The following is a 26,570-nucleotide window of genomic DNA, read 5'->3' as shown; positions in this document are numbered from 1 at the left end:
TTTTTTTTTTTTTTTTTTTTTTTTTTGGTGAGACAGAGTCTCGCTCTATCCCCCAAGCTGGAGTGCAGTGGCGTGACCTCAGCTCACTGCAAGCTCCGCCTCCCAGGTTCACGCCATTCTCCTGCCTCAGCCTCCCGAGTAGCTGGGACTACAGGCGCCCACGACCATGCCTGGCTACTTTTTTGTATTTTTAGTAGAGATGGGGTTTCACCGTGTTAGCCAGGATGGTCTATTTTCTTCTGTTGTCCAGTCACTCTAATTTAGTCTCTGTGAAGACTGTAGCTCAGAACAAAAGATAAGCAAAATAGTCTTCAGGGTATGACTGCCAACATATAGAACATTTTAATGCCATCTTCTTTATATTTCTGAGACTATTAAAATTCAAATCTCTGTTGAAAATGAAAAATATAAAACTTACACTCAATTGAAAACAGTATAGAAAATAAGTGATGATGAAACATTTGTTTTCATACAAACATGCTTTCCCATTCGAAACAGATGCTAGTTTTCTTTTTTCCTTGGCTGTAAATAAAAGTGCCCCAAATGAACCGAGATATGTGTGGTTTTTAACTTAGATGTATATAATTTTAGTGACTTTAAAAAGGGGTTACAGTTTATGAAATATTTTTATTTCATACTTTGTATAACTTATAAACTATAGAAGTACTATCACCCTATTGGAAAGTATATTTTAATGGTCTGGGCAAGAATATGGGTTGTCATTTGGGCCACTAATGATTCTCCAGAGGACCTGGACTAGGCAGTTTTCTCAATATCCCTGATCTTCCTTATCTATAAAACAGTGAAAATCTGGTCACCTTCAATTATATTTAATACCAGTGTTCCTCTGTGGCAAGTACCCCAGATACAGAAGCTTGACCTGTGACAGAATTGTTTTTTGGGGTTTTTTTTTTGGGTGGGGGAGGGCGGTGGTTTGAGATGGAGTCTTACTCTGTCACCCAGGCTGGAGTGCAGTGGCGCTATCTCGGCTCACTGCAAGCTCCGCCTCCCAGGTTCATGCCATTCTCCTGCCTCAGCCTCCCGAGTAGCTGGGACTACAGGCACCTGCCACCATGCCCAGCTAATTTTTTTTTGTATTTTTAGTAGAGACGGGGTTTCACCATGTTAGCCAGGATGGTCTCTATCTCCTGACCTCATGATCCACCCGCCTCAGCCTCCCAAAGTGCTGGGATTACAGGCGTGAGCCACCGTGCCCGGCCGAAAATCAAATTTTTTTAATGAACTAAACTATGATCCCTACAGGAATTCAGTAACTACTTCCTTCCTCCCTAGTTTTCAACATGATTCATTTTTATATATTAACTTCGTTTACCTGCGTTCCTATCAAAGACCACAATATTACCACACAAGCCAAATCAAATTTAATGAAAAGGACTGCATAGAACATGATGAAACATATTACCTGACTCAAGCTAGCCTTCTTTAATATCCTTATATAGTGAGTCTATAAAACAGAGTAATTCCTTTCATGTCACTTGATTAATGATAATAATTTGGACATACCTGAGACCTTAAGTGTTTTATGAAAATTGATTTCTTACAAAATGATGGATACTGATAATACAGGTTGAGTTTTCATTTCTGACAAGTAAGTATATTCTCAAGGAAAATGAAATAAGAGCATTTTTCCTGGCACTCTGTAGTTATGAGGAGTCAAAGAGCTAAAGATATGAGCACAGAATACTTTGAATCATTCACCTTCTTTGCTTCAGCATCCTAACATGTGAAATGAGGATACTAATTGCAGACCTGCCTACTTTGATTTTTCAGTAAAATGACATAAAAGAAAGCCCTTCATAGAAACTTCTGCTATTTATGCCAAGGGAACATTTGACATAATAGACATCTTAGTGAAATGTGGAACAAATAGTTGCTATACTCCAACTTGAATGTGTTTATGTGTGTGCTTGAGCTGCCGTGGTCAATAGTTGCCATTCCAGCGATTTCCTCAGCCTTCCCTGCTCTTCTTCCCTGCCAAGGTCATAAGAAACCTTACCTGCTCTGCAAATAGTGACCTACCGTCTACTTACTTGAGAAATCTCAGGTCTTCTTCACAGTCAGATTTACCCATTTATTCATGAATATCATTTTGAGTACCTAGTTCATGCTGGGCACAGTACGATGAGCTTGGGGAATGCATACCTGAATCCAGTAGAGATCCTGCCCTCAAGAGGCTTAGTTATGAAGCCCAGACATGTAAATGATCTCAGAGATATAGTACTTAGTGGCAGAGGAGAGGACTTGGTTGCAAAGAAGAGAGAAACTACTGTAAGTTAGAAAATTAAGGAAGACTTCATGGAAGAAATCAGTCGAACTGAGTCTTGAAGGACAAGAAAGCTGGAGCCACAGGAACTCTCAGTCACCCACTTATATCTTCCTTATAGCTATTCTAGAAGGCTGGGAACTACTGCAGTTTTAACCTAGGACAGAGTACCTGTCATGAAATATGCAAGTGGCCCTGCTCAGTCAATCTTATCAAAAATCCAGGCAAAATTTCAGGTTCCTAGTAACCCTCTGATTCTCTTATTTCTTTCTTTTTGTGGAGAATAAGCTGAATAAGATAAGTCTGCATTTGGCCACAAGCATCAACAATCTTGCATACTGCCACTTGTCAGCCAAGACGACAGATTCTGCAATGGAGCTGAAAAGAGACTTCCAATGCCGCTAAAAAATAACTGCATCTGCCAGTAAGGGCTTGCACAACCATGTGGACCACTGTGTGTTCCATTACTCTCTGTTTTTCTACTCTGTGCTGTTACAGAAAGCATCATTTGGGAACTAAAAAACACAATTCATTTGCCTGTGGTTAGGTCCCTCCCCATATTTTCCTTTGATTTGTGCATCAAGTGAAAATCTTTAAGCAAATAAGATAGTAACAAAAACTAGAAATGAAATAAGACATAGGACATTTTCAGCCAGTAAACTCTAGATAAGTTTGTATCAAAGGCTTGCACCCATGTTACTCTTTCCTTTCCTCCTTTCCCTACCCCAAAATTCCTTGTGAGTATTACAAGAGATTTTAAATCAACTCTTGGCCATTACTCAACTGATACAATGCTTGGATTATTTGGACAATTTTTTAATGTCCTCCTGTAAGCCTTACTCTTTGGAACTCCTTTATAAAATAATGGAAAAGTAAGTCCTCTTCATAAGATAACATTTGAGTCAGTAGAGCACAGCAGGAATACAAATGGATATAAGAAAACACTTTGTAAATTCTGCAATCATCTTAACCTTTTATCATAGGGATGGACATTGATTTATATATTCAACTCTATTTGGTGAGTTTTTTCTAAATCAAAATGCTGTCATGATATATTTCCAAGTTACTTTGGCTATCATTGTTTCCCCAGAATCTGGCCTAATGCCTGACATAGAGAAGGTCTCAATAAATATGTTTTAATGAAGAATTAATTAGCCCATCTTAAATAAGAAATCTATTTAGCAGTCTGTTTATTTACATTGCTCAAGCTATTTGGAGCCAGTGCAAAAATAAATAAATGTTATAACCAAATTATTTTGGTTTCTCTGATCTATATCTCCAAATGGCTCTGAGCTGACAGAGGCTTTTGTATGTCATAGGGAAGTACACTGTATGTGGTGTCTTCTCTATTGCATTAGAACTAAACAGTGGGGCTAGAATTTAAGCAGGGATCTTACTAGTCCTACTCTTGACCAGAATTTTTCTAGTCTAACTCTTTTTTTGTATAAATATTTCAAAATGTGTTGATGTAACCATTCTGGGTCCACCAACTGGCACCTATCATCTCTCCTTCCAAAGCTATAGGTCAGCTTTCAAGAAATAAAGACTACAAATAGAGTAAGACAACACTTTAAAGTCAACAATGTAATCATTTTATTTTTAGGTCTTGAGAAGGAATGGCAAAATGATCCCAGTGCAGTGCTGAAAGAGTGATGAACTGAACTGACCCTCTCTCCTTAGCATCTTGTATTGTTGTTCAGACTTGTTATCTCACAGTGTAAAGAATGAAGTATAGTTCAGGCTGCCTTTATAATCTTTTAAAATATTAGGTAGGTGCCGAGCACGGTGGTTCATGCCTGCAATCCTAACACTTTGGAAGGCCAAGGCAGGTGGATCACCTGAGGTCAGGAGTTCGTGACCAGCCTGACCAATCTGGTGAAACCCCATCTCTACTAAAAATACAAAAATTAGCTGGGCGTGGTGGCAGGGACCTGTAATCCCAGCTACTTGGGAGGCTGAGGAGAATTGCTTGAACCCGAGAGGCAGAGGTTGCAGTGAGCCAAGATCATACCACTTCACTCCAGCCTGGGTGACAGAGCAAGACTGTCTCAAAATACATATATGTATGAACATATATATATCTATATGAACTAGGCCTAGCATGGTAACTCACACCTGTAATCCCAGCATTTTGAAAGGCTGAGGCAGGAGGTTTGCTTGAGGCCAGGAGTTCCACACCAGTCTGGGCAACATAGCAATGTGTTCAGAATTTATTCCTTCCGGCGGGTTCTTGGTCTCACTAACTTCAATAACGAAGCCACAGACCTTTGCAGTGAGTGTTACAGCTCTTAAAGACGGTGTGTCTGGAGTTTGTTCCTTCAGATGTTCAGATGTGTCCGGAGTTTCTTCCTTCTGGTGGGTTCGTGGTCTCGCTGACTTCAGGAGTGAAGCCACAGAGCTTTGTAGCGAGTGTTACAGCTCTTAAAGGTGGTGCGGACCCAAAGAGTGAGCAGCAGCAAGATTTATTGTGAGGAGTGAAAGTAACAAAGCTTCCACAACGTGGAAGGGGACCCGAGAGGGTTGCCGCTGCTGGCTCAGATGGCCAGCTTTTATTCCCTTATTTGGCCCTGCCCATGTCCTGCTGATTGGTCCATTTTACAGAGCACTGATTCTTCCATTTTACAGAATGCTGATTGTTCCATTTAACAGAGTGCTGATTGGTGCATTTACAATCCTTTAGCTAGACACAGAGTGCTGATTGGTGCCTTTTTACAGAGTGCTGATTGGTGCATTTACAATCCTCTCACTAGACACAGAAAAGTTCTCCAAGTCCCCACTTGACCCAGGAAGTCCAGCTGGCTTCCCCTCTCAGCAAGACCTCATCTCCAAAAAATAAAATTAACAAGGTGCAATGGTGTGTACCTGTAGTACCACCTACTTTGGAGGCTGAGGCAGGAGGATTGTTTCAGCCTAGGAGTTCAAGGCAGCAGTGAGCTGTGATTATGCCACTGCCCTCCAGCCTGGGTGACAGAGCAAGACCCTCTCTCTAAACAATAAATAAATAAATGAAAACTGCTAAAATCCCATGTCTCTAGTAAAATCCTTAGCTGCAGTCTGAGATTCTGTAAATGTTCTATGAAAATTGTGTTATAAACTTGAATTGAAAATCAAAGTAATTGAAAAATAAATTTTTTAAATAGCACAATGGATTGAATGACTATATTAAAGATTGGGTAGATTTTTTAAAACAAATTCTATAACTAGATTGTTTATGTAGCCATATTATGGCTCTTCTCTTCGCTTTTTCTGCTACAGTAAGTCTAATTGATCTGGAGAAGATAAGGCAGTAGATGATGACTGATTTATTAGTAATTTGAAAAAAATGCTTTTTCTCAAAATGCTGTATACTTGAATCATCTGCAGTCTAATTACGAGGTGAAAATGGAAGATCATCCAAAATTATAATGTTTGATATATATACATTTCATACTTGAAATGTTTTTTTAAAAAACAAATTTATTTTTTTTTTTTTGAGATGGAGTCTGGCTCTGTTGCCCAGGCTGCAGTGCAGTGGCCCAATCTTGGCTCACTGCAAGCTCCACCTCCCAGGTTCACGCCATTCTCCTGCCTCAGCCTCCTGAGTAGCTGGGACTACAGGCACCCGCCACCACAGCCATCTAATTTTTTTGTATTTTTAGTAGAGACGGCATTTCACCGTGTTAGCCAGGATGGTCTCGATCTCCTGACCTCGTGATCCGCCCTCCTTGGCCTCCCAAAGTGCTGGGATTACAGGCATGAGCCACCACGCCTGGCCAAAAAACAAAAATTTTTATATGCCTATCATAGAGCATAAGTAGTAGCTCAAGCCCTGTATTACTTAATAGCTACTCTATCAAAAACACTTGAACCTTTAAAAAAAATTTTATTTTCACATTAATGCTTGTCATCCCGTAATCATACTTGTGTTTCAAAGGTCATGTGACCCATTTTCAGCAAAGTGCTCAGAATTTTAATGTATCTTATTTATAATTAACAATATGAGAAGATGACAAGTGATTGATAACAGGTTATGGTTCACCACAGCCTAGAGAATGCCAGAGACTGTTTCTTTTGGAGGTCTTTAACTTGAAGTTCCAATTTTTAAGTATTTTTACCTTACTATAATAACTGCAATATAATTATCCAGAGAAATTGTTCAATTAATTTCTTTCTTCCTTGGAAAGATATTTACACAGCACTTGGAGATCTTTGAAAGTGAGGATTATAAAAATCTATGCTGCTTTTCTTATTTTTTGAAAAAACTATTTTGGAATTACCACAATCTGTGGCAAAAATTTCTGTCCTTTTACTAACAAAGGCAACATAGATTTGAAATGTATTTTTACTTTGGGAATTTTTTTTTAATCTAATGTTTAAATGTCTTCAATTGGGATTTAAGTATTGGATTCCAGTTTTAATATGGAATTTGTAAATTAAATATGATTGACCAACATTTTACTAAAGTAATTATCTTTCTTCTAAGTACTTAAAAATTTTCTCAGTATTTATATTTTTTCTGTAAATTATATAATGTAAGTATCCAAGCTACCAAATGGCCACATATAATTTAGTAAATCTGCGGATTTGCTAACATTATATAGAGGAAACAGCCTGATGAAAGGATACACAAAATGAAAGTTATATCCTGAATTAAGCTTTTTCTTAAGTGAGATCTACCATATTTTTGTGATTGAGTTTTTTTATTGGAAAACACTAAAAAACATAAAAGGAAAGGAAAGTCATCCATAGGCAACCAACTGTGGAATGTAAAGAAAGTCTGCCCCTCCTATTCTGCTGCTGCTTTTTTTCTCCCAACCAGGTGAGCATTCTGAACAGTTCTTCTCAACTTTTCCCTGTGCCTAAACAAATACATCTGTATAGAGATATTTACACATGGGCTTGCTTTTCAGACCATAACAACATACTGAGGACCATGAGAAACATATTGGTCCGCAGTTAACTTTTTTCCCTGGTTACATGCATTGGATAAATTTCCAAAGCAGTACAGCTATATGCCATATTCTCCTTAATGGCTGCATAGATTCCTAAAAGTGGAATTGCTGAGACATAGGATATGTGCCTTTCACCTCTAAACTAGTAAACAATAAATGAACAGCAGCAATAAACTTTCAAATTATGTGATTTCATGCAAATTAAGATTATGTCAGTCTCTTCTTCAAGCCACTTAACAACTAAAAAGTCGGCTGGGTGTGGTGGCTCACGCCTGTAATCCTAGCGTTTTGGGAGGCAGAGGCAGGCAGATCACCTCAGGTCAGGAGTTCGAGACCAGCCTGGTCAACATGGCGAAAACCTGTCTCTACTAAAAATACAAAAATTAGCCTCTAATCCCTTGGGAGGCTGAGGCAGGAGGATCGTTTCAACCCAGGAGGTGGAGGTTGCAGTGAGCCAAGATCGTGCCATTGCACTCCAGCCTGGGCAACAAGAGTAAAACTCCGTCTCCAAAAAAAAATAAAAAAAAAAAAGAACTAAAAAGTCAATTTGTAATTAGGATAAATTGCATGCATGCTAGTACTCTCCATCATCCCTTCACAATCATTCTGAACTCCTCTTTCCTTGCGGTGCCCCAAGAGGCTGACTTTCACAGACTGCATCACCCAGTTTCCCTTGCCCTCTGGCTTCTGGTTGCATTTGGCCAATGGGAGGGACTGTCAGGAAATTAAAAGGAAGGAGAAATAATTGGGTATCTGTACCCCTGGAGGCCGTGTTTCAGTGTGGCTGCCGTTTTGTTTTGTTTTGTTTTTTTCTTTGAGATGGAGTCTCATTCTGTCCCCCAGGGCTGGAGTGCAGTGGCACAATCTCAGCTCACTGCAACCTCTGCCTCCTGGGTTCAAGTGATTCTCCTGCCTCAGCCTCCTAGAGTAGCTGGGATTACAGGTGTGCACCACCATGCCCAGCTAATATTTGTATTTTTAGTAGAGATGGGATTTCGCCATATTGGCCAGGCTGGTCGCGATCTTCTGACCTCAAATGATCCGCCTGCCTCAGCCTCCCAAAGTGCTAGGATTATAGGCATGAGCCACCGTGCCGGGCCGGTGTGGCTGCTCTTCTAACTTTTGTAGACTAGCCTCTCTCTCAAGGATACAGCTCTCACCACGTTAAATCAACAGCTCCCTCCTTATACCTCTTCAGACCTAGGTGCTGAAATACTTTCTTGTAGCTACTACTCCGAAATTGGTTCCTTTAACCCTGCCCACATTTCTGTATATAATGACTTCATTAAGGTTTTGAGTATGTCATCTTTTCCTGCTGGGACCAAAGCTGATAAGATTATCTTCAAAGGCATTGTATCATTTAGGATTAATTAAGTATATCAATTAGTTTTGATAACACGACAGAAAAAATGAACAGTGGCTTACCTAAAAAAGATGTATTTTTCCCTCAAGTGAAAGACACTTTAAGGTAGGTATGGTGGCTTCATATGTCAGGGACCCGGGCTTTTGTTTCACAGTTCTCAGTAAGTGGCTTCCACCATATGGTTCTAGATAGCTGCTGAAGCTCTAGCCATGAAGAATGCACTGCCTTCTTTTAAGGAGATTCCGAAATTAAAAGAGAGAGATATATATTAAAATTTATACCTCATCGGCTACAACTGAATCAACTGACTGCTCTCCTGTTGCAAGAGATATTTGGAAAGGTAGTATTTCAGTTCATCCATAGCAGAAAATACCTGATAATTATGAAGCTTTAGAAAATATTTAAATCCTGAAAAAGAACCTGGCCACATAGCACATCTACCAATTCAAATTTCCATTAACTCATGGAATACTGCTAGATGGCATAATCCCTTTCCTACCTCTCCTAAGGCTAGTAGACAAGCACTCTTTTCACAAAGTTATATTGTAATAGCAAGAATAGCTTTATGTAGAAACATTTCAAACATGAAGTGAACGAGCACATACAGTCCCTGAGAATTCCTAATTATCATTGCTCCTCAGCTCTCTATTCCAAGCCAATGCTAGTCAGTTAAGAGTACCTCTCTGAAACTGAATCCCTTTTAGAGCGATCTAGCATGAATGTTTCAGCTTGACTTTATGTCATAATGGTATGATCTCTTAAGGAGTGGGCTCAAGGGAAAGGAGACACCAAATCATCAATTTAATTCTGGTGCCTAATCACCTCCTTGCCAATTTAATTAGTTTCTATGTCTTTACTCAACTAAACATTTCCTCCTTTAAAGAAAAAAAAAAAGCCTTTCATTCATCTTACATTCTAAGCACATGGAAATGGCTAATTCTACTCTAATTCTATATTTACCAACCATTCTTTGATCCATGATTTCAGTCTCCACCAGCAGACACTTCCTATCAACAAATCTTTTAATTTACAAAGGATTGGATACCAGGTGCATGAACTCCTGTGAGTGAAGCAATAAATATGAATGTTTTCAGCCTGTACTTGGTCCTGAAGAGCCAAGAGAAATGATCTATGGGAAACAAAAGGTATAGTCTGAGTGCCTCTGTCCTCCAGAGAAAAGGTTGAAAAGGGTCTGCCGATGCTTCTATTCTTCTCTCGCCAACTTATCAAGGCAGAAGACCACCTAGAAATTAGTGGCAGAAGCTCCAGCTGGTAATAGAGGTGCATTTGCCTGGAGCTTCTCCTTGCTTCTTATTTTCCTGGGAATGAAATAGGTCACCAGGAAGCAGCTGGACAGAAAGTGGATCCAAAAAAGAACTAGATAACCCCATACCAAGAAGTAACAATATATAATAGAGTTGATACTCTCTGTAATGGTGCTATAAAACATGTCTGCAAACTTTCTGATGCCTCTCCCGTTGAGAGGTGAAGATGTATGTCCCCTTACATGACTCTGTAAATCTTAGTAACTTGGTTGTAGCCAACAGAATACATCTGAAGTGACACAGCATAATTTCCAAAGCTAGTTCAGTAAAGGTTTATGCCTAATTTTCTTGGGATGCTGATATGGTTTGGCTCTGTGAAAACAGACTCATATAGTAAATTGGTACCAGTAGAGTGGGGCAGTGCTGTAAAGATACCCGAAAATGTGGAAGTAACTTTGGAACTGGGTAACAGGCAGAGGTTGGAACAGTTTGGAGGGCTCAGAAGACAGGAAGATACGGGAAAGTTTGGAACTTCCTGAGACTTGTTGAATGCTTTTGACCAAAATGCTGATAATGATATGGACAATGAAATCCAGGCTGAGGTGGTATCAGATGGAGATGAGGAACTTGTCGGAAACTGAAGTAAAGGTGACTCTTGCTATGTTTTAACAAAGAAACTGATGGCATTTTGCCCCTGCCCTAGAGATTTGTGGAACTTTGAACTTCAGGGAGATGATTTAGGGTATCTGGCAGAAGAAATTTCTAAGCAGCAAAGCATTCAAGATGTGACTTGGGTGCTGTTAAAAGCATTCAGTTTTAAAAGGGAAACAGCAAAAAAATTCAGAAAATGTGCAGCCTGATAATGTAATGGAAAGAAAAACCCATTTTCTGAGGGGAAATTCAAGTCAGCTGCAGAAATCTGCATAAGTAACAAGCCAAATGTTAATCACCAAGACAATGGGGGAGATGTCTCCAGGACATGTCAGAGACCTTTGCAGCAGCCCCTCCCATTACAGGCCCAAAGGCCTAGGAGGAAAAAAATGCTTTTATGGGTGGGGCCCAGGGCCCCCCTGCTCTGTGCAGCCTAGGGACTTGATACCCTGCATCCAGCCACTCCAGTTGTAGCTAAAATGGGCCAAGGTACAGCTCGACCTGTGGCTTCAGTGGGTGCAAGCCCCAAGCCTTGGCAGCTTCCATGTGGTGTTGGACCTGTGGGTGCACAGAAGTCAAGAATTAAGGTTTGGGAACCTCCACCTAGATTTCAGACTATAGAAATGCCTGGATGCCCAGGCAAAAGTTTGCTACAGGAGTGGGGCCCTCATGGAGAACTGCTGCTAGAGCAATGCAGAAGGGAAATCTCGGGTGTGAGTCCCCACACAGAGTCCCCACTGGGGCACTGCCTAGTGGAGCTTTGAGAAGAGGGCCACCATCCTCCATTCCCCAGAATGGTAGATCCAATGACAGCTTTCACTGTGCACCTGGAAAAGCAGAAACTCTGCCCATGAAAGCAGCCAGGAGGGGGCTGTATCCTGCAAAGCCACAGGAGCAAAGCTGCCCAAGGCCATGGAAACCCACCTCTTGCATCAGTGTAACCTGGATGCAAGACATGGAGTCAAAGGAGATTATTTTGGAACTTTAAGATTGGACTGCCCTGCTGGATTTTGGACTTGCATGGGACCTTTAGCCCCTTTGTTTTGGCCAATTTCTCCCATTTGGAATGGCTGTATTTACCCAATGCCTGTACCCCCATTGTATCTAGGAGGTAACTAACTTGTTTTTGACTTTACAGGCTCATAGGTAGAAGGGACTTGCCTTTTCTCAGATGAGACTTTGGACTGTGGACTTTGGAGTTGATGCTGAAATGAGTTAAGACTTTGGGAGACTGTTGGGAAGGCATGATTGGGTTTGAAATGTAAGGACATGAGATTTGGGAGGGTCAGAGCAGAATGATATGATTTGGCTGTGTCCCCACCCAAATCTCATCTTGAATTGTAGCTCCCACAGTTCCCACGTGTCATGGGAGGGACCTAGCGGGACGTAATTGAAACATGAGGGTGGGTCTTTCCTGTGCTGTTCTTTTTTTTTTTTTTTTAGATGGAGTCTAGCTGTGTCGCCCAGGCTGGAGTGCAGTGGTGCAATCTCGGCTCACTGCAAGCTCCGCCTTCCGGGTTCACGTCATTCTCCCACCTCAGCCTCCCAAGTAGCTGGGACTACAGGCGCCCGCCACTGCGCCCAGCTAATTTTTTGTATTTTTAGTAGAGATGGGGTTTCACCATGGTCTCGATCTCCTGACCTCGTGATCCGCCCGCCTCGGCCTCCCAAAGTGCTGGGATTACAGGCGTGAGCCACCGCGCCCGGCCTCCTGTGCTGTTCTTGTGATAGTGAAAAAGTCTCACAAGATCTGATGGTTTTAAAAAGGGGAGTTTCCCTGCACACACTCTCTGTCTTACCTGCTGCCATGTAGGTTGTGACTTGTTCCTTCTTGCCTTCTGTCATGATTGTGAGCCCTCCCCAGCCATGGAGAGGACTGTGAGTCAATTAAATCTCTTTTCTTATAAATTATCCAGTCTTGGGTATGTTTTTACCAGCAGTGTGAAAACAGACTAATATAGATGCTCACTCCTGGAGCCCTGAGCTTTCATACAAGATCACCAACTACTCTGAGGCTGCCACATTCTGAGAAAACCCATGCACTATAGACAGTGTGAATTTTAGTGTTCTAGCTAACAGTCTCAACTAAGTCTCTAACCAATAACCAAAATCAACCACCAGACATGTGAGTGAAAACCCCTCTAGCCATAGAGTCTTCCCAGCTGAGGCTCTAGAGATAAGCCATCTTCATTTCCCTGGCTAGATTTCTAACCCATGGAATCTGTGACCATAATAAAATGGCTCTTTTATACCACAAAGTTTTGGGGGTAGTTTGTTACACACAACAGTAACCAAAACACCAACTCTGTTGAGTCCCTGAAAATCTGGTTGAACCACATACTGATAAATACTGATGTTCATATAAATGCTATGTACATGCTATGTAGCCTCTCTACTAATGGTAGTGATCACCCAGCTTCTTAAAGCTTCTTAAAGCTGTGTGATCACTGCCATTAGTAGAGAGGCTACATAGCATGATGCTATGAACATGAGGTATAGAGCTAAATTTTGGCAGGCTACCTCCTGAACTTCCATGTCGTGATCTAGTAAACACGAATAGCAGTTTCTGTCATGCAGAGTTCTCATGTGAATTAGAGTTGATGTGAATAAAACACTTAGCACAATGCCAAGCAAAGAAGCAGAACCAATTTTTAAAATAGTTAAAAATAACAATACTATAATTTTCTGATTTTATGTTCCCTTTATTTTATGAAGCTTTATTTTGTGAGTGATTTCCTTATTTTATGAATCATACTCACTATATATTGCTATGGATGGACATACCTTTAAGAGTGTTTGGGTTCAATGACAAAGATAATTAGAAAATAAGAGTGCCATGAAAAACAAATAGAGGGTTATTCATGCCTTTAGCTGGAAATCAGCATGTCCTACCAAGCTGACTGCTATGAGTAAGATTGAATGAGCTGTGATCATCAGAATGACTGAAAATTAAGAAAGAACATTAATTCCCAAAGGAAATCACTGTAGATCTCATTATTTCAGGAATAATCTACCTTAGGACTTTAATTAAAAATAATATTTATTCAAAATAAATGAGTGCTGGCAGGTTTCTGCAGAATCTATAATCTTGGTTATGCTAAATTTTCTTATATTAAGGCAAACATCATTAATCTCATTTGAGATGCCCTCCTGTCTGACAGTCCTTACAGCACTGGGGCAATTTGCAGAAGCCTTTTTATCTTCACAAAAGAGTTATAACTCATGCAGATACCTAATGTGAAAAGGTCTGTGCAATTACAGCCTTCACTTTGAGATCTACACTGGCACTTTATCATGTTAGCAAGCATCTCATAGTAAATTTGCTCTCAGAAGGAGGCCAATATCTCAACATTACCATAAAATTAAGTGGTTATTTTATTATTTTATTTATTTATTCCTACCAATCTTTGTTTCAGAAAAGCTCCAGGTGTTTTATCAAAATTCATAGAATATGACCAGATAAAACAGAAATTCCAGCAAGCCAATGGAGGAAATGAGACAAAAGAAAGAATGAAAGTAGAATAGTGATAGGATTTGGCTGTGTCCACCCAAATCTCACCTCCAATTGTAATCCAAGTTGTAATCCCCACATGTCAAGGGAGGGACCTGATGGAAGGTGATTGGATTGTGGGGGGAGATTCCCCCATGCTGTTCTCATGAGTGAGTTCTCACAAGATCTAGTTGTTTGATAAGTGTCTGAGCTTCCCCCTTCTCTCTCTCTCTCTCACCCACCACCATGTAAGACATACCCTGCTTCCCCTTGGCCTTCCACCATGATTGCAAGTTTCCTGAGACCTCAGGTAGTATCTTTATAGGAGAGTGAAAACAGACTAATACAGAACATTAGTCCCGAGGTAGTGGGGCATTCTTATGAGATATCCAAGAATGTGGAAACAACTTTGGAACTGGTAACTGGCAGAGGTTGGAGCAATTTGGAGGGCTCAGAAGAAGATAGGAAGATGAGGGAAAGTTTGGAGCTTCCTGGAGACTTGTTGAATGGCTTTGACCAAAATGCTGATAGTGATATGGGCAATGAAGTCTCGGCTGAGGTGGTCTCAGATGGAGATGAGGAACTTATTGGGAACTGGAGTAAAGGTCATTCTTGCTATGCTTTAGCAAAGAAAGTGGTAGCATTTTGCCCCTGTCCTAAAGATCTGTGGAACTGATGATTGGATCATGAGGGTAGTTTCCCCCATGCTGTTCTCGTGATAGTGAATGAGTTCTCTCAAGATCTGGTTGTTTGACGAGTCTCTGGTGCTTTCCCCCTCTCTCTCTCTCGCCTGCCACCATGTAATACGTGCCTCACTTCCCCTTTGCCTTCCACCATGATTGTAAGTTTCCTGAGATCTCCCCAGTCATGTAGAACTGTGAGTCAATTAAACCTCTTTCTTTAAAAATTACCCAGTCTCAGGTAGGATCTTTATAGCAGTGTGAAAACAGACTAATGCAAATAGGTAAGAAGGTGGAAGGAATGAAGTTAATCTCCACTATGCGTACTGTAAAATTTTGTAAAGTCATATACTTTCAAGTTTGCCAGCTGATTGTTGGGTCGTATTTCAAGTCTTATATAACAATTAACACTGATGATTTTGTTCTGTAGCTATTCTGATTATTTTTGTACAAGTTACTAATAGGTACTCATACTGGGTTAAATAGTGCCCTCCCTTAAAATGTACATCCACATGAAAAGTGTGAATGTGACCTTATTTGGGAATAATGTCTTTGCAGATATAATCAACTTAAGATGAGGTCATGGTGTATCAGAGTGGGTCCTAAATCCAGTGACTGGTGTCTTTATAAGGAGAAGGAGAACTGGACTCAGAGACACACAGGGGAGAAGGCCACGTAATAACGGAGGAAGAGATTGGAGTGATACAAGGCAAGCTAAGTATCAACAACCATGAGAAGCTAGGAAGAGGCAAGGAAGGATTCCTCCCTAGGGCTTCCAGAGGAAGCATAGCCATGCAACAGCTTGATTTCAGACTTTTAACCTTCAGAGCTGTGAAAGAATAAATTTGTGTTGTTTTAAGCTACCAGGTTGTGGTACTCTCTTAAGGCAGCCCTAAAAGACTAATAAAATGCTTAAACATTTTTTTTTCCTGAGAACCTAGAGTACATATTCAATATAAATATAAAGGCTTGAAGGAGAGAAAATAAGGTAAAAGAAAGACTCTCTTAAAAATATTGCCTAGTAAGTTTTTTGTTTAACACCTATGACTCTACAATAGGTGACAAAACAAGTAACAAGTAAACAAATGACTAATATTATCAGAAAAAAATTTGGAAGCAGTCAGTCACCTTTATAATAGATTGTTTTTATATGGAAATATGGGCTTTGATATTTTATTATATACATTATTAGAGTCTAATTTTGCAAAGCTACACGGGGAGGACTGTCTTCATAAATAAGAGATTGAAAGGCAGGCACTTTGAAGCAGAGACCAAAATGATGTCAATCTATTTTAAGACTGACTAAAGAGAATTAAAAGGGTAATGTAATACCCAGAACCTGATAAAGTTATGCTAACCTTTTGTGGTCCAAATGAAAAAATGAATCTGTAATCTAAATATCCTGCAGAAATAAAACAACTATCTCATGGCCCTGGAATTTTAAAATATGACCCTTCACTGATATGGTTGGTAACTGGTGTCCACTCACAAAGGCCTACTGCTAGGAGTCAGGGCACTTTGCTTCTCAGCTCTCACAACACAAGACCTGCCATCAACATAGTTTTGAGTTACACTCAAAAGGCAGTACGTGAATGTTACCGGGATCACGTGTCTCTTTCATGCCATGAAAACTCACTCTAACTAGATCATAGGCTTGCAGCCTATGGGCCAGGTTCACCCAAAGATTTGTTTGGCCTGCTATTTTGTTTTTAATTAATTGTTAACTTTAAAAAATTAGATTTCATATACAATTCCATATTACCAGTGGGCATGAATTTCTTCAGGGCAATCATCTAGAGCTGAGTATTCCTTCTGCTGGAGGCAAGCCACCTGCAGTGCTCAACTGTGCCCACCATGCCAGGTTCCTGTGAATATACAGCACAGTGATAAGAGCTGGGGTCCTCTGGCTGTGTGACCTTGAACAAGCAGTTTTTCTTCTCTGACCTGTATCATCCTCTTATACACAATGGGCATACTTAGAGTGTTTATCTCATTAGATCACTTAGGGGATTAAGAGAGTTAAAATTTGTAAAGCACTTAGAGCACTGCCTGGCACACAGCAGAAACTCAACAAATGTTACTTTTTATTATTATTATTATTAACTCTTTTTTTGTTTGTTTATTTGTTTGTTTGAGACGGAGTTTCGCTCTTGTTGCCCAGGCTGGAGTGCAATGGTGTGATCTCAGCTCACCGCAACCTCCACCTCCCAGGTGCAAGCGATTCTCCTGCCTCAGTCTCCCAAGTAGCTGGGATTACAGGCATGCACCACCATGTCCAGCTAGTTTTTTTGTTTTGTTTTGTTTTGTTTTAATCTTCAGTAGAGACGGGGTTTCTCCATTTTGGTCAGGCTGGTCTCAAACTCCCAACCTCAGGTGATCCGCCTCCCAAAGTGCTGGGATTATAAGTGTGAGCCACTGTGCCTGGCATTATTATTATTATTAATTCTTATTCTCCTTATAATCTTACCTAGTTCACTTGCCTCACACTTTTACTTGTCTGATCCCTATTGGTGTTTGTGTTTTTGACTCCAACTCTAGGTAAAGCCCTACCCTCAACTGGAGGTAAAGAAGACAGCTAGTCTCCTGTGTGTTAGGCAGTGGGTGGGGCCAACTGAGGTTATACTCAGTGATTAAGAGCCCAGATTCTACAGTCAGACAGCCTGAGTTCCAATCCCAGTTCTTCCACTTTCTGGCAATACAGCCTTTTGCAAATTAGTTAATTCTCTCAAACCTGTGTTCCCTTGTGTAAAATAGTAATAAAACTGTTGTGAATTGCAGGAACAGAAAACCAGACAACACATGTTCTCACTTATAAGTGGGAGCTGAACGATAAGAACACATGGACACGTTGGGGGCAACAACACACACTGGGGCGAGGGGAGGCAGAGCATCAGGAAGAATAGCTAATGGATGCTGGGCTTAATACCTAGGTTGTGGGTTGATTTGTGCAGCAGACCACCATGGCACACATTTACTATTTAACAAACCTGCACATCCTGCACATATACCCTGGAGCTTAAAGTAGGAGTTGAAGAAAAAAAAAACTTGTGAATTAATGTGCCTAGTACATAGGTTTTATCTTTTATTATTAACAACCTACAGCAGACCCCAATATTCTCCACCCCCCCCCACCCCCACCCCGTCCCCGCCCGGCAACCTCTGGCCTTCTCTGTCTTGTTTCTCCCAACAGGCTGCCAGTGCCATTCAGCAGTGTGAGCCTTCCTGGAGGCTGTTTCCCAAGGGAATTTCTAGGTCTTTGGGAGATATGAATTGGAAGGAAATCAGGTACAGGTTGGAGCCACTCATTCTCAATTCCCTAGCTCCCCTTTACGTTGTTACCCCAGAATATATATATCACAAATGGCATTAAAACTTACATGGCCTTATAATGACTATTGTGTCCTTTCTAGCTTCTTGAAATTAAAAACAATTCTTCTGTGATTATTCCTACCATTTCAAATAGTAAAGACATCCAAGCATATGACAAAGAGATGAAGGCATTTCAAGTCCTTAATGTTTTCCAAAATAATTTACTTGTCCTCTGGACAGACTTCAGTTGATTGCCTTGGCAGTGGGGCCTCCAAACTACAGTGTGAACTCTCTTCAAATCTTATCAAGGATTTAAAAATAACACTCTAGACAGCCACATTAAAGTGTTCCTGAGAACAGATGACCTCAACAGTGTTTTCTAAAGAGTGCTTTCTACTATTCAACTTGTTTTAGGCTCTATAATTCTAAGATTTTTTATTTTTTAAAAGAAGTGTTTCTAAGTAGCAACTATCAAGGTGTTGACTCAACAGAAAAATCTTTCTTAAAAAATTACTGTCTGTAGAAAAAAGGTTTCAGAATCTCAATGACAATAAAGATTCAAGAATAGCTGAATGTAAGTTGATTTTTAAAACTTAATCAGGAAAAACACAAGCATGATCATAGTTGCCTTATTTTTTAAGCCAAAAAAAAGAACACTCAAAAAATCCATCAACAGTAGATGGGTAAATTACTTGTGGCAAATTCATATGCTAGAATACAGCAAAGAAAAAGAATAAACTGTTGCTACATGCAATGACAGCAACGACAAGGATGAATTTTGCAGACATAACGTTAAGTGAAAGAAACAAATCTCAGAATAGTGGTTACCCTAGAGGGACATGGATGGGAAAGGAATACAAGGGAATTTTCTTGAGTATTGGAAATGCTTTATATCTTCAACTGGGTGTTGTTTACATAGGTTTACACATATGTAAAAAGCTATTGAGCTATACATTGAAGTGTAGTAGACTTTACCATGTTTAAGATATACCTCAATTTAAAACGTAAATTGTAAAGACTAAGCAAGCTTTGGATGTGGACTTTCATTCATCAACTGCACATGAATCCATTACGGACTGTGTGGAAAGTTGGAGTTTTGTCACCAAAAAAAATTGGTATGTTTGTATTTGACATTGCCATTCAAATTATTAGCCTTTGTTTTATTCATTGAATGATAGTTTCAGTGTTGTTTGTTTTGTTTTTCAGGAAAATCGAAAAACTTCTTTATGTACTTAAACCAAACAACCTAAGTTTGGATACTCCCAGCAGCTTTACGTTTATGTAATTCCACAACATCAAGTCCTTTTTCATTATCATGAGAGTTGGCTATGGGTGCAGTGAGAAGGGAATGGCCTTCAAAATGGTCAGGTCTGGATCAGAATTCACATTAAACCACTCACTAGCTAGAAGGCCACTTATAGTTGAACCATACAAGCTAAAAATCATTTCCCCTACCTGAACCTCTGTGTTTGCACACACAAAATGTAAATAATGCCTCCTTCATAGCATTATTGAGAGAATTAGTTGGGATAAAAGTTTACAAAACTCTTGGTAGATACTTTGTTTCTCTTTTTTTTTTTTTTTTTGAGATGGAGTCTTGCTCTGTTGCCCAGGCTGGAGTGCAAGGGCATGATCTCAGCTCACTGCAACCTCCGCTTCCCAGGTTCAAGCGATTCTTCTCCCTCAGCCTCCCAAGTAGCTGGGACTACAGGCACGTGCCACAACACTCGGCTAATTTTTGTATTTTTAGTAGAGGTGGGGTTTCACCCTATTGGCCAGGCTGGTCTCGAACTCCTGACCTTGTGATCTGCCCAACTCGGCCTCCCAAAGTGCTGGGACTGCAGGCGTGAGCCACCACGCTCGGCCCAGTAGATACTTTTTAAACAGGAACTATTACTGAATAGAAATTAGCACTTATCTAAATCATTATTTTATTTCATTTATTCTTTTCAACTTTTATTTTATGTTCATGGGGTACATGTTTATTACATGGATAAATTGTGTGTCACGGGGGTTTGTTGTACAAATTATTTTATCTCCCAGGTAATGAGCATAGTATCCAGTAGGTAGTTTTTCAATCCTCACCCTCCTTCCACCTTCCCACCTCAAGTGGGCCCCAGTGTATATTGTTCTCTTCTTTGTGTCCACGTGTATTTCATGTTTAGCTCCCACTTATAAGTGAGAACATGCAGTATTTGATTTTCTGTGCCTGCATTAATCACCTTAGGATAATGACCTCCAGCTGGATTCATGTTGCTGCAAAAGACGTCATCTCATTCTTTTTTATGGCTGTGTAGTCTTCCATTGTGCATATGTACCAAATTTTCTTTATCTAGTCCATCGTTTATGGGTATTTAGGTTGATTCCATGTTTTTGCTACTGTAAATAGTGCTGCAATGAACATACATGTGTATGTGTCCTTATGGTAGAAAGTAAAGGATTATTTTTAAAAGATTATGAAATACATCCCTAAGTATCCAAGCCTCAAAGATGTACATCAAAGAAATGAGGGAAAGGCCAAAACTTTTGCTTATGCTTATTAAACAGTATAATCTTTGGCTCAGCCCTGACCCAATAGCAGATCTTGACTTCCTCTCCAGACTTTTCTGTCATCCTCACCCACTCTGCCCATCCATCACTGAAATAGAACATTCCTCTGCTTACATACACCCTCACTGCCACCTGAATTCTTACATACTCCCTTACTACCACCTGAATTCTAGGACCCAACTCCAGGGCCCAGAGCCCCAGCTTCTTGCCTCTAGCATCTTTTCACTAAAGCCAATCTCTTGTTACCAACCTCTCCAGAAGTGGTATTTACTCAATAGTTTTCAAAATAAAATATGCCTCAATTATAATTTGTGCAAAATAAACCACTAGTCATAGGCATACACATCTACAGATAAAAGCTGTAAAAGTAAATACAACTTTAAAAGTCTGCCACTTTTTTCCTTTGTTAACTCAATTCTTCTTTAAATTTTTACTTCACTGGAGGAAATATTTGTTCTTCTTTAAATTTTTATTTCACTGGAGGAAATATTTGCTCTAGAGAGTGTATTTCTTAAAAGGAGAGGACTGCTATTGGTATTTAGGGAAGGACGATTCATTGTGCCAGACCGTGCCACACATAGTGAGATGTTTAGTGCCCTTGGTCCTACCCAGTGAGGGCAATAAGGATGACTTCAGGAATGCAGCATGGCTAGCAACCAACTACACCTTGGCATTGTCTCCCTGGAAGAGGAAATGGGAGTGACTCCCAGTGGAATGTAAGCCCAGAAGATAAATTAAGGTTGATTGCAGGAAAATAAAATTACATTTCTTGCACATGAGTTTGGGAGTTTGGGGATGAAGCTTGGCACTCAATTAACTCCTATGTAGCAGAAAGAATCGAAGATTAGGAACAGCGCTGCCATGGACATGTATACAACACCTAAGCAAGCACCAGTCAAATCATATACATTACAGCCTTGTCTATTTATTAAGACAAATTTCTCATTAATGGAAGTATCATGAGAGGGAGGCACTTATTCTAATTTGAGCAAAGATGCCATATGGACTAGAGGCAGCCCTACTGGGAGTTTGAAGACCTTGGGATCTATGCTCTTATAGGTCACTTAATTGCTATGCACCATTTTCCCATCTTTCAAAAGGATATAAAGCAAAACCGTTAAAGAACTGGTAAGTCAGCTGACTGGAAAGAAGATAAACACGAAAAATAAAATGAAACATATTTTTTAGAAAATGAATGCATGATATTTTAAATTTCTTTTTAATTTGAAAGAAAGATTGTGGGGTTAGACAGAGGTCCCTAAACTATCTTAGTTCGTGAGCCCTTAGTTCCTCAGTAATTTTTTCATTGTGCCCCCTAGGTCTAAAGAAATACTGAATAGGTCCGTTATTGTATAATTTAGATACAAACAGCGTATTTCTGACCTAAAAACTCAGTAACTTTAAAAAATAATGCACATAAATTGAAAAAAAAACATATTTTTGTATAACTCTTAAATAATCATACTAACAGATGGGTGCCCGCCTAGCATAGCACAATTTTTCAAACTTTAGAAACAGACTGAATGTTGCCACCAATCTTTCCTGTTCCACATTGAGAGGTACTTCATTTTCATCATAGTAACTTTCAAAAACCTACCTTTCCAATGATATGACATCATCTAAAACAATGTAGTGCAATCTGATATTGAAATACGCGAACTGCCCTAAACTAGCACATTGAACAATGTCTAACACACGCCAAGTTTCTCTCAAAATTTGTCCCATAACCCCTTGTGAGTTCGCTATGGCATCTCATTCTCAGAGGGCCTCTGTGCACTGTTTAAGACAAAGGGATTAGGACAACGAAACCCTAGACACATTGAACTTAATTGTGGTAAAAGTGTTTGTAATGGCCTAATACTCATGGCTCCGGAAAGCTATAATTAAGTTAGCAGTTCAGCACTCAAAAGCCTGTTTATTTTCTTTTGGGCACTTGAGATAATGTCTTCAGAAACATTATGAAAATTCTGAGGTGCTGTAACAGTATTTGTAAAATTAGCTGGGGAAAGAGCTGTCCACTGGAATGTAAGTTCCAAAAGGTCAGGGAGTTTTGTAACCTCAATGTCTAGAATAATGTCTGGGATATTACTAGTCCTTAATAAGTATTTGATAAATTAATGAAAGAAACATGAAATCACTTACATATTGAAGTCTTGGTGTTTTTAATAGAGTTGCAGAGTTGGCTTGGGTTTCATGCTTTTCTCTGTTTTTCCTTAGTCAGTGTCCTTCCAAATGAAACCTAAGCAACAGTGTAGTTACAGATTATAGATGTAAAATAGTTTACTGCAAATATTTGCTCCATAAATAGTTAATTTTTAAAATACGGAGGCAAAGTATGGATGGTGGTGGGAATACAGGCTTTGGAGTAAGACAAATCTGGGTTTGAATTGAGTGACATCGAATTTCAATTATCAAAATTTAATCAAATTATCAACTTTCAAATCAATTATCAAAATTCAATTATCGAATTTCTCTGGGTCCCAGCTTTTTTATATGTAATATAGGGATAAGCATAATATTAAACATGGTTGCTGTAAAGGTTAAATGAGAGAACATATGTGAAGCACTTACTGCAATGCTTGGAACATAAGAAGTGTAAATGAAAGCTATTACCCTATTAGGCAATTTTCAGTTTACTTGGCTCATCTCATTCCTCACTCAGAAGGTGAGTTTTAAGGCATATGAGTAGAACTGTACATTATATATACCAGGCAAATGCTACTTTAGGATTTCACTGGTCTGGGATGCTTTTCCACTAGACATCCACTTCCTTCCTGTGGGTCTTTGCTCAAATTCCCCCTAGTGAGGGGAAACTTTCAAAACTTGCTATTTATAATTGCACCTCTCCATACTCCTAACCCTGATCAGCTTTTCTCCCTAACACTTATCACCTTACAATATGCTATTTTCTATTTTGTTTATTTTGAGTCTGTCCTTACAAGAATATAAACTCCAGCAAGGCGGAGATTTTTGTCCGTTTTGTTCAATGATGCCTAAGGTTGTAGATCAGTCCCCAACACTGGGTAGTCACTCAATAAATATTTGTAGAATTGAATTTATGTGATGTGAATATATTCCCACGGAATTTTGTACTTTTTAGTTTGGGTCCATTTAGCTTGTCAGTGTGATTTTGAAAAATGATTACCTGCTTTCATCCTGCATCTTTAAGTATGACTCATCATCACTCACATACCATATAACCAGCACTCACCGAGGAAAGCTCCAGGTACCCAGCTCAGTTCAATTACTAGCTGTGTGAACCTTGGCAATTTATTCAGCTTCTCTGTGTCTTGAATGCATCATCTATACATGGGGATAAAAGCCATCTCTACTCCATAAAACTGTTAATGAGGATTCAATGAAGTAATGCATATGGAGTGCCTACAACAGTGCCTGACACACATTCAATAAATATTAGCTATTATGATTATATTTACAACCAAGTCCAGGACCCTCTCCTCTCAGTCCTGTTCTGAATCTCTATTCCTCCCATGCTGGAGTATTCATTCTCTCCCGACCCACCCTTTCTTTCATTTCCACCTCTTACCCATCAGTTCTGAAAATGATGTCAAGGTCTCTTCAGTGCCAACTCTGCTCTGCCCTCCCTTTTTTTTTTTTTTTTTTTGCATTTGTCATTAGATCCAAACTGCTTTCACAAGCTTCAGCTAATTCCCTGACTAACCTGTGCCTGGACTAAAGCTTTTATAGCAATGTGATTCTAAAAAAATTCCCACAGAAACTAGAGGGTAACATTACAAATTTACTTGGCCTTAATCCAGAACTATTTTAACACTATCTTTTATCACATAACTTACTTCATCTCAAGTTTTTTTTTAAGTGTGGCCTCCTTCACATCTTGTGCTTGTACTATTTTAAAGAGAAAAGCAATTAAGATCTTGTAAAACAATTTTGTTTGCCTTGAAATTTATTTAGAAATTTTAGAAATTTTGTGTATATGCTCTCTGAGCTTTATTCTGAGTCCAGAGGAAAAGAAAATATCCTCTTTCCTGGATGGGCTGTGCCATCTCATCTTGGGCTGTGAAGTCTGCCCTGCCCCATGCCACCAGTCTCAGGAGAAGGAAGCTGCCAGAGAACTTGGCTAAAAAAGGGGGGTTGGGAGTAAAAGATCCAAAGGATTAAATTTCCAGCTCTCAAAATAACCCCTGACTACTCCTGTCACCTCCAAATCAGGGCTTGCACACTTCTTCATGCTGGCAAAGTGCCACCCCTTTGGCCTGATCCCAGGGGGCTCTGATGAGCCATGGACTCCCCTTTGTCTCTGCAAGACAGCCACGTAGAGAAGCTGGGGAGCTCACTGAATTAAGGGTGGACATGAAAGATGTATTTTCTCTTTTCTTATACTCTTACCATTCTTCTCCTTAATCTCTCTTCTGTCATCTCCTCCATCTATCTCCAGGCTCCTGAAAGGCCCCGTGATAGTGTTTTCTAAAACTTAGTAATTTGAATACCACTATCAGGATGTTCCCCTCCCCTGCTCTGCCTATCCCCCCGCCCCACCATATCCAAATCCCACCTGTTCTATTTGATAGCTTACTTTTTCACTTAAAAATGCAAAATCTAGCACTTGATATATAGCACTGATTTAAATTTAAAATCAGTTACCTTGCCATAAATAGAAAGCTCCCTGATAAATGTAATGCAAACAAAAATATATAGTAGTGGAATTTTAGTTGGATATGGCTGCTTGCTGCAGGCCTGTGCCTGAAACCTGCTGTTAGGTTAAGAAATGCTGGAGAAGTGTTAAAAACATATCAGCATCGCAGTGAGACTTGATCTTTGAAAGAGAGACACAGAAAGACAACCGAAAAGAGAACAGCTTTCTCAAGAGGTAAACAAGTTTGTTGAAATCTGATAGGCTTCATCCCATTTCCTTCAACAACTGAGTACACTATTTGCTAACTGTACTAAAAAACGTTTCGCACATTTTTTTCTTATTATTTGCTCACAGCTTTTGACTACCAGAGAATGTTTCGGATACAGGACTAATTCCTTGGATGACAGAATGCGACCGTTGAATGGGACATTGGGTGTCATCTGGTCCAAATCTTGACCCCTTTTCATTTTCCCCGAAAAAAAGACTTGCGGCTCGGAACCGAGGGCGGCATGCCCAAGGTCACAGAAAAGGTGGTCTAATGTTTTGGTTCCTGCAGCCCAGAGAACAAGCTATCCCATCCCACAGGAGCCTTGGCGAAAAGCTGCCCGGCCGGCGCAAGGCCAGACTTCTCGCCTCCACTGTGTTGATTGCGGTTGCCAGGGCAGCGGCGCATTGCTCCCCCCTCGTCCTGGTGACGTCACAGAGCAATGTCCAATGGGAAAGCAGCTCGGTGACACGCACCTCCTTTCCCGGCGGGCAGCGCCTGCGCCACGGCGAGTGAGGCGTCGTCCGTGCTAGAGGCAGGCTCCGGTCGCGGCCGCAGCGAGTTAACATCGTTTTTCCAATTTGTCCGCGGCTGCCGCCGCCCAAGACAGAGCCAGAATGTTCAGGATGCTGAGCAGCAGTTTTGAGGATGACCCCTTCTTCTCGTGAGTTACGGGAGCCAGGAGTCCGCGGTCGCGCGGGAATTAAGGAATCGAGGGGAGCTATTTTAAGGGAAAAGAGCGAGTTTTAGACGGCTAGAGAGAATTCGGGGTAACTCTGGAGGCGGTTTGAAGGAGACAAGGATTTAGAGGCCTGGGAGGGAAGAGAGAGGAGGATTTAGGGGTGTGTGAGAGGGAAGAGAAGGATTTGGGCGCATGAGGTGGAGAGGAGGGTTTGGACGCGTGAGGTACGCAGAGGGAAGTTTGGGGGCGTGAGGTGTGAGGAGGAGAGTTAAGGCCGGGAGGTGGGGGGAGGAGAGTTGAGGGCGTGAGGTGGGGAGAGGAGGTTGGGAGCGTGAGGTGTGGGAGGAGGGTTGAGGGTGTGAGGTGAGGGAAGGGTTTGGGAGCATGAGGTGGGAGTGAGGAGGGTTGAGGGCGTGAGGCGAGGGGAAGGGTTGAGGGCGTGAGGTGAGGGGAAGGGTTGAGGGCGTGAGGCGAGGGGAAGGGTT

General features: G+C 40.5%; 2 protein-coding genes and 1 long non-coding RNA gene across 8 annotated transcripts in view; 2 read left to right on the top strand and 1 right to left on the bottom strand.

Moving 5' to 3' along the window:
- LOC116463394 (serine/Arginine-related protein 53) overlaps positions 1 to 15,508 on the top strand; it is a 454,054-nt gene extending 438,546 nt beyond the window's left edge. Inside the window, exon 11 of one of the 2 annotated variants that reach the window (XR_009212041.1) lies at positions 15,223 to 15,508. The gene's annotated coding sequence lies outside the window, so the exon portion shown is untranslated. The remainder of the gene's footprint in view (positions 1 to 15,222) is intronic. The other variant, XR_009212042.1, reaches the window with a different exon arrangement.
- Positions 6,954 to 25,765, bottom strand: LOC131382507 (uncharacterized). Of its 4 annotated transcripts, none has more exons than XR_009212045.1 (7): positions 25,467 to 25,765; positions 24,892 to 24,944; positions 24,339 to 24,390; positions 23,735 to 23,826; positions 22,666 to 22,762; positions 8,641 to 8,806; positions 6,954 to 7,122 (listed from the first exon to the last, which is right to left on the bottom strand). It is a non-coding gene; the product is annotated as an uncharacterized LOC131382507 (long non-coding RNA). The 4 variants fall into 4 exon arrangements; XR_009212043.1 differs by having other exon boundaries at positions 24,892 to 24,975; positions 25,491 to 25,765; XR_009212044.1 differs by having other exon boundaries at positions 8,641 to 8,803; positions 24,892 to 24,975; positions 25,491 to 25,765.
- Positions 25,766 to 25,913: 148 nt separating this feature from the next.
- Positions 25,914 to 26,570, top strand: part of LOC116463406 (myeloid leukemia factor 1) — a 40,447-nt gene continuing 39,790 nt past the window's right edge. For both annotated transcript variants that reach the window (XM_032146492.2, XM_058434622.1), the window contains exon 1: positions 25,914 to 26,067. In XM_032146492.2, coding sequence (XP_032002383.1) covers positions 26,021 to 26,067 — 47 coding nt within the window. In that variant the 5' untranslated portion in view covers positions 25,914 to 26,020. The remainder of the gene's footprint in view (positions 26,068 to 26,570) is intronic.

This window comes from Hylobates moloch, unplaced genomic scaffold, assembly GCF_009828535.3.
Source record: "Hylobates moloch isolate HMO894 unplaced genomic scaffold, HMol_V3 SCAFFOLD_35, whole genome shotgun sequence".
Lineage (NCBI taxonomy): Eukaryota > Metazoa > Chordata > Mammalia > Primates > Hylobatidae > Hylobates > Hylobates moloch.
The sequence above is the reverse complement of the archived record's forward strand: the minus strand, read 5'-3'. Positions and strand labels throughout refer to the sequence as shown.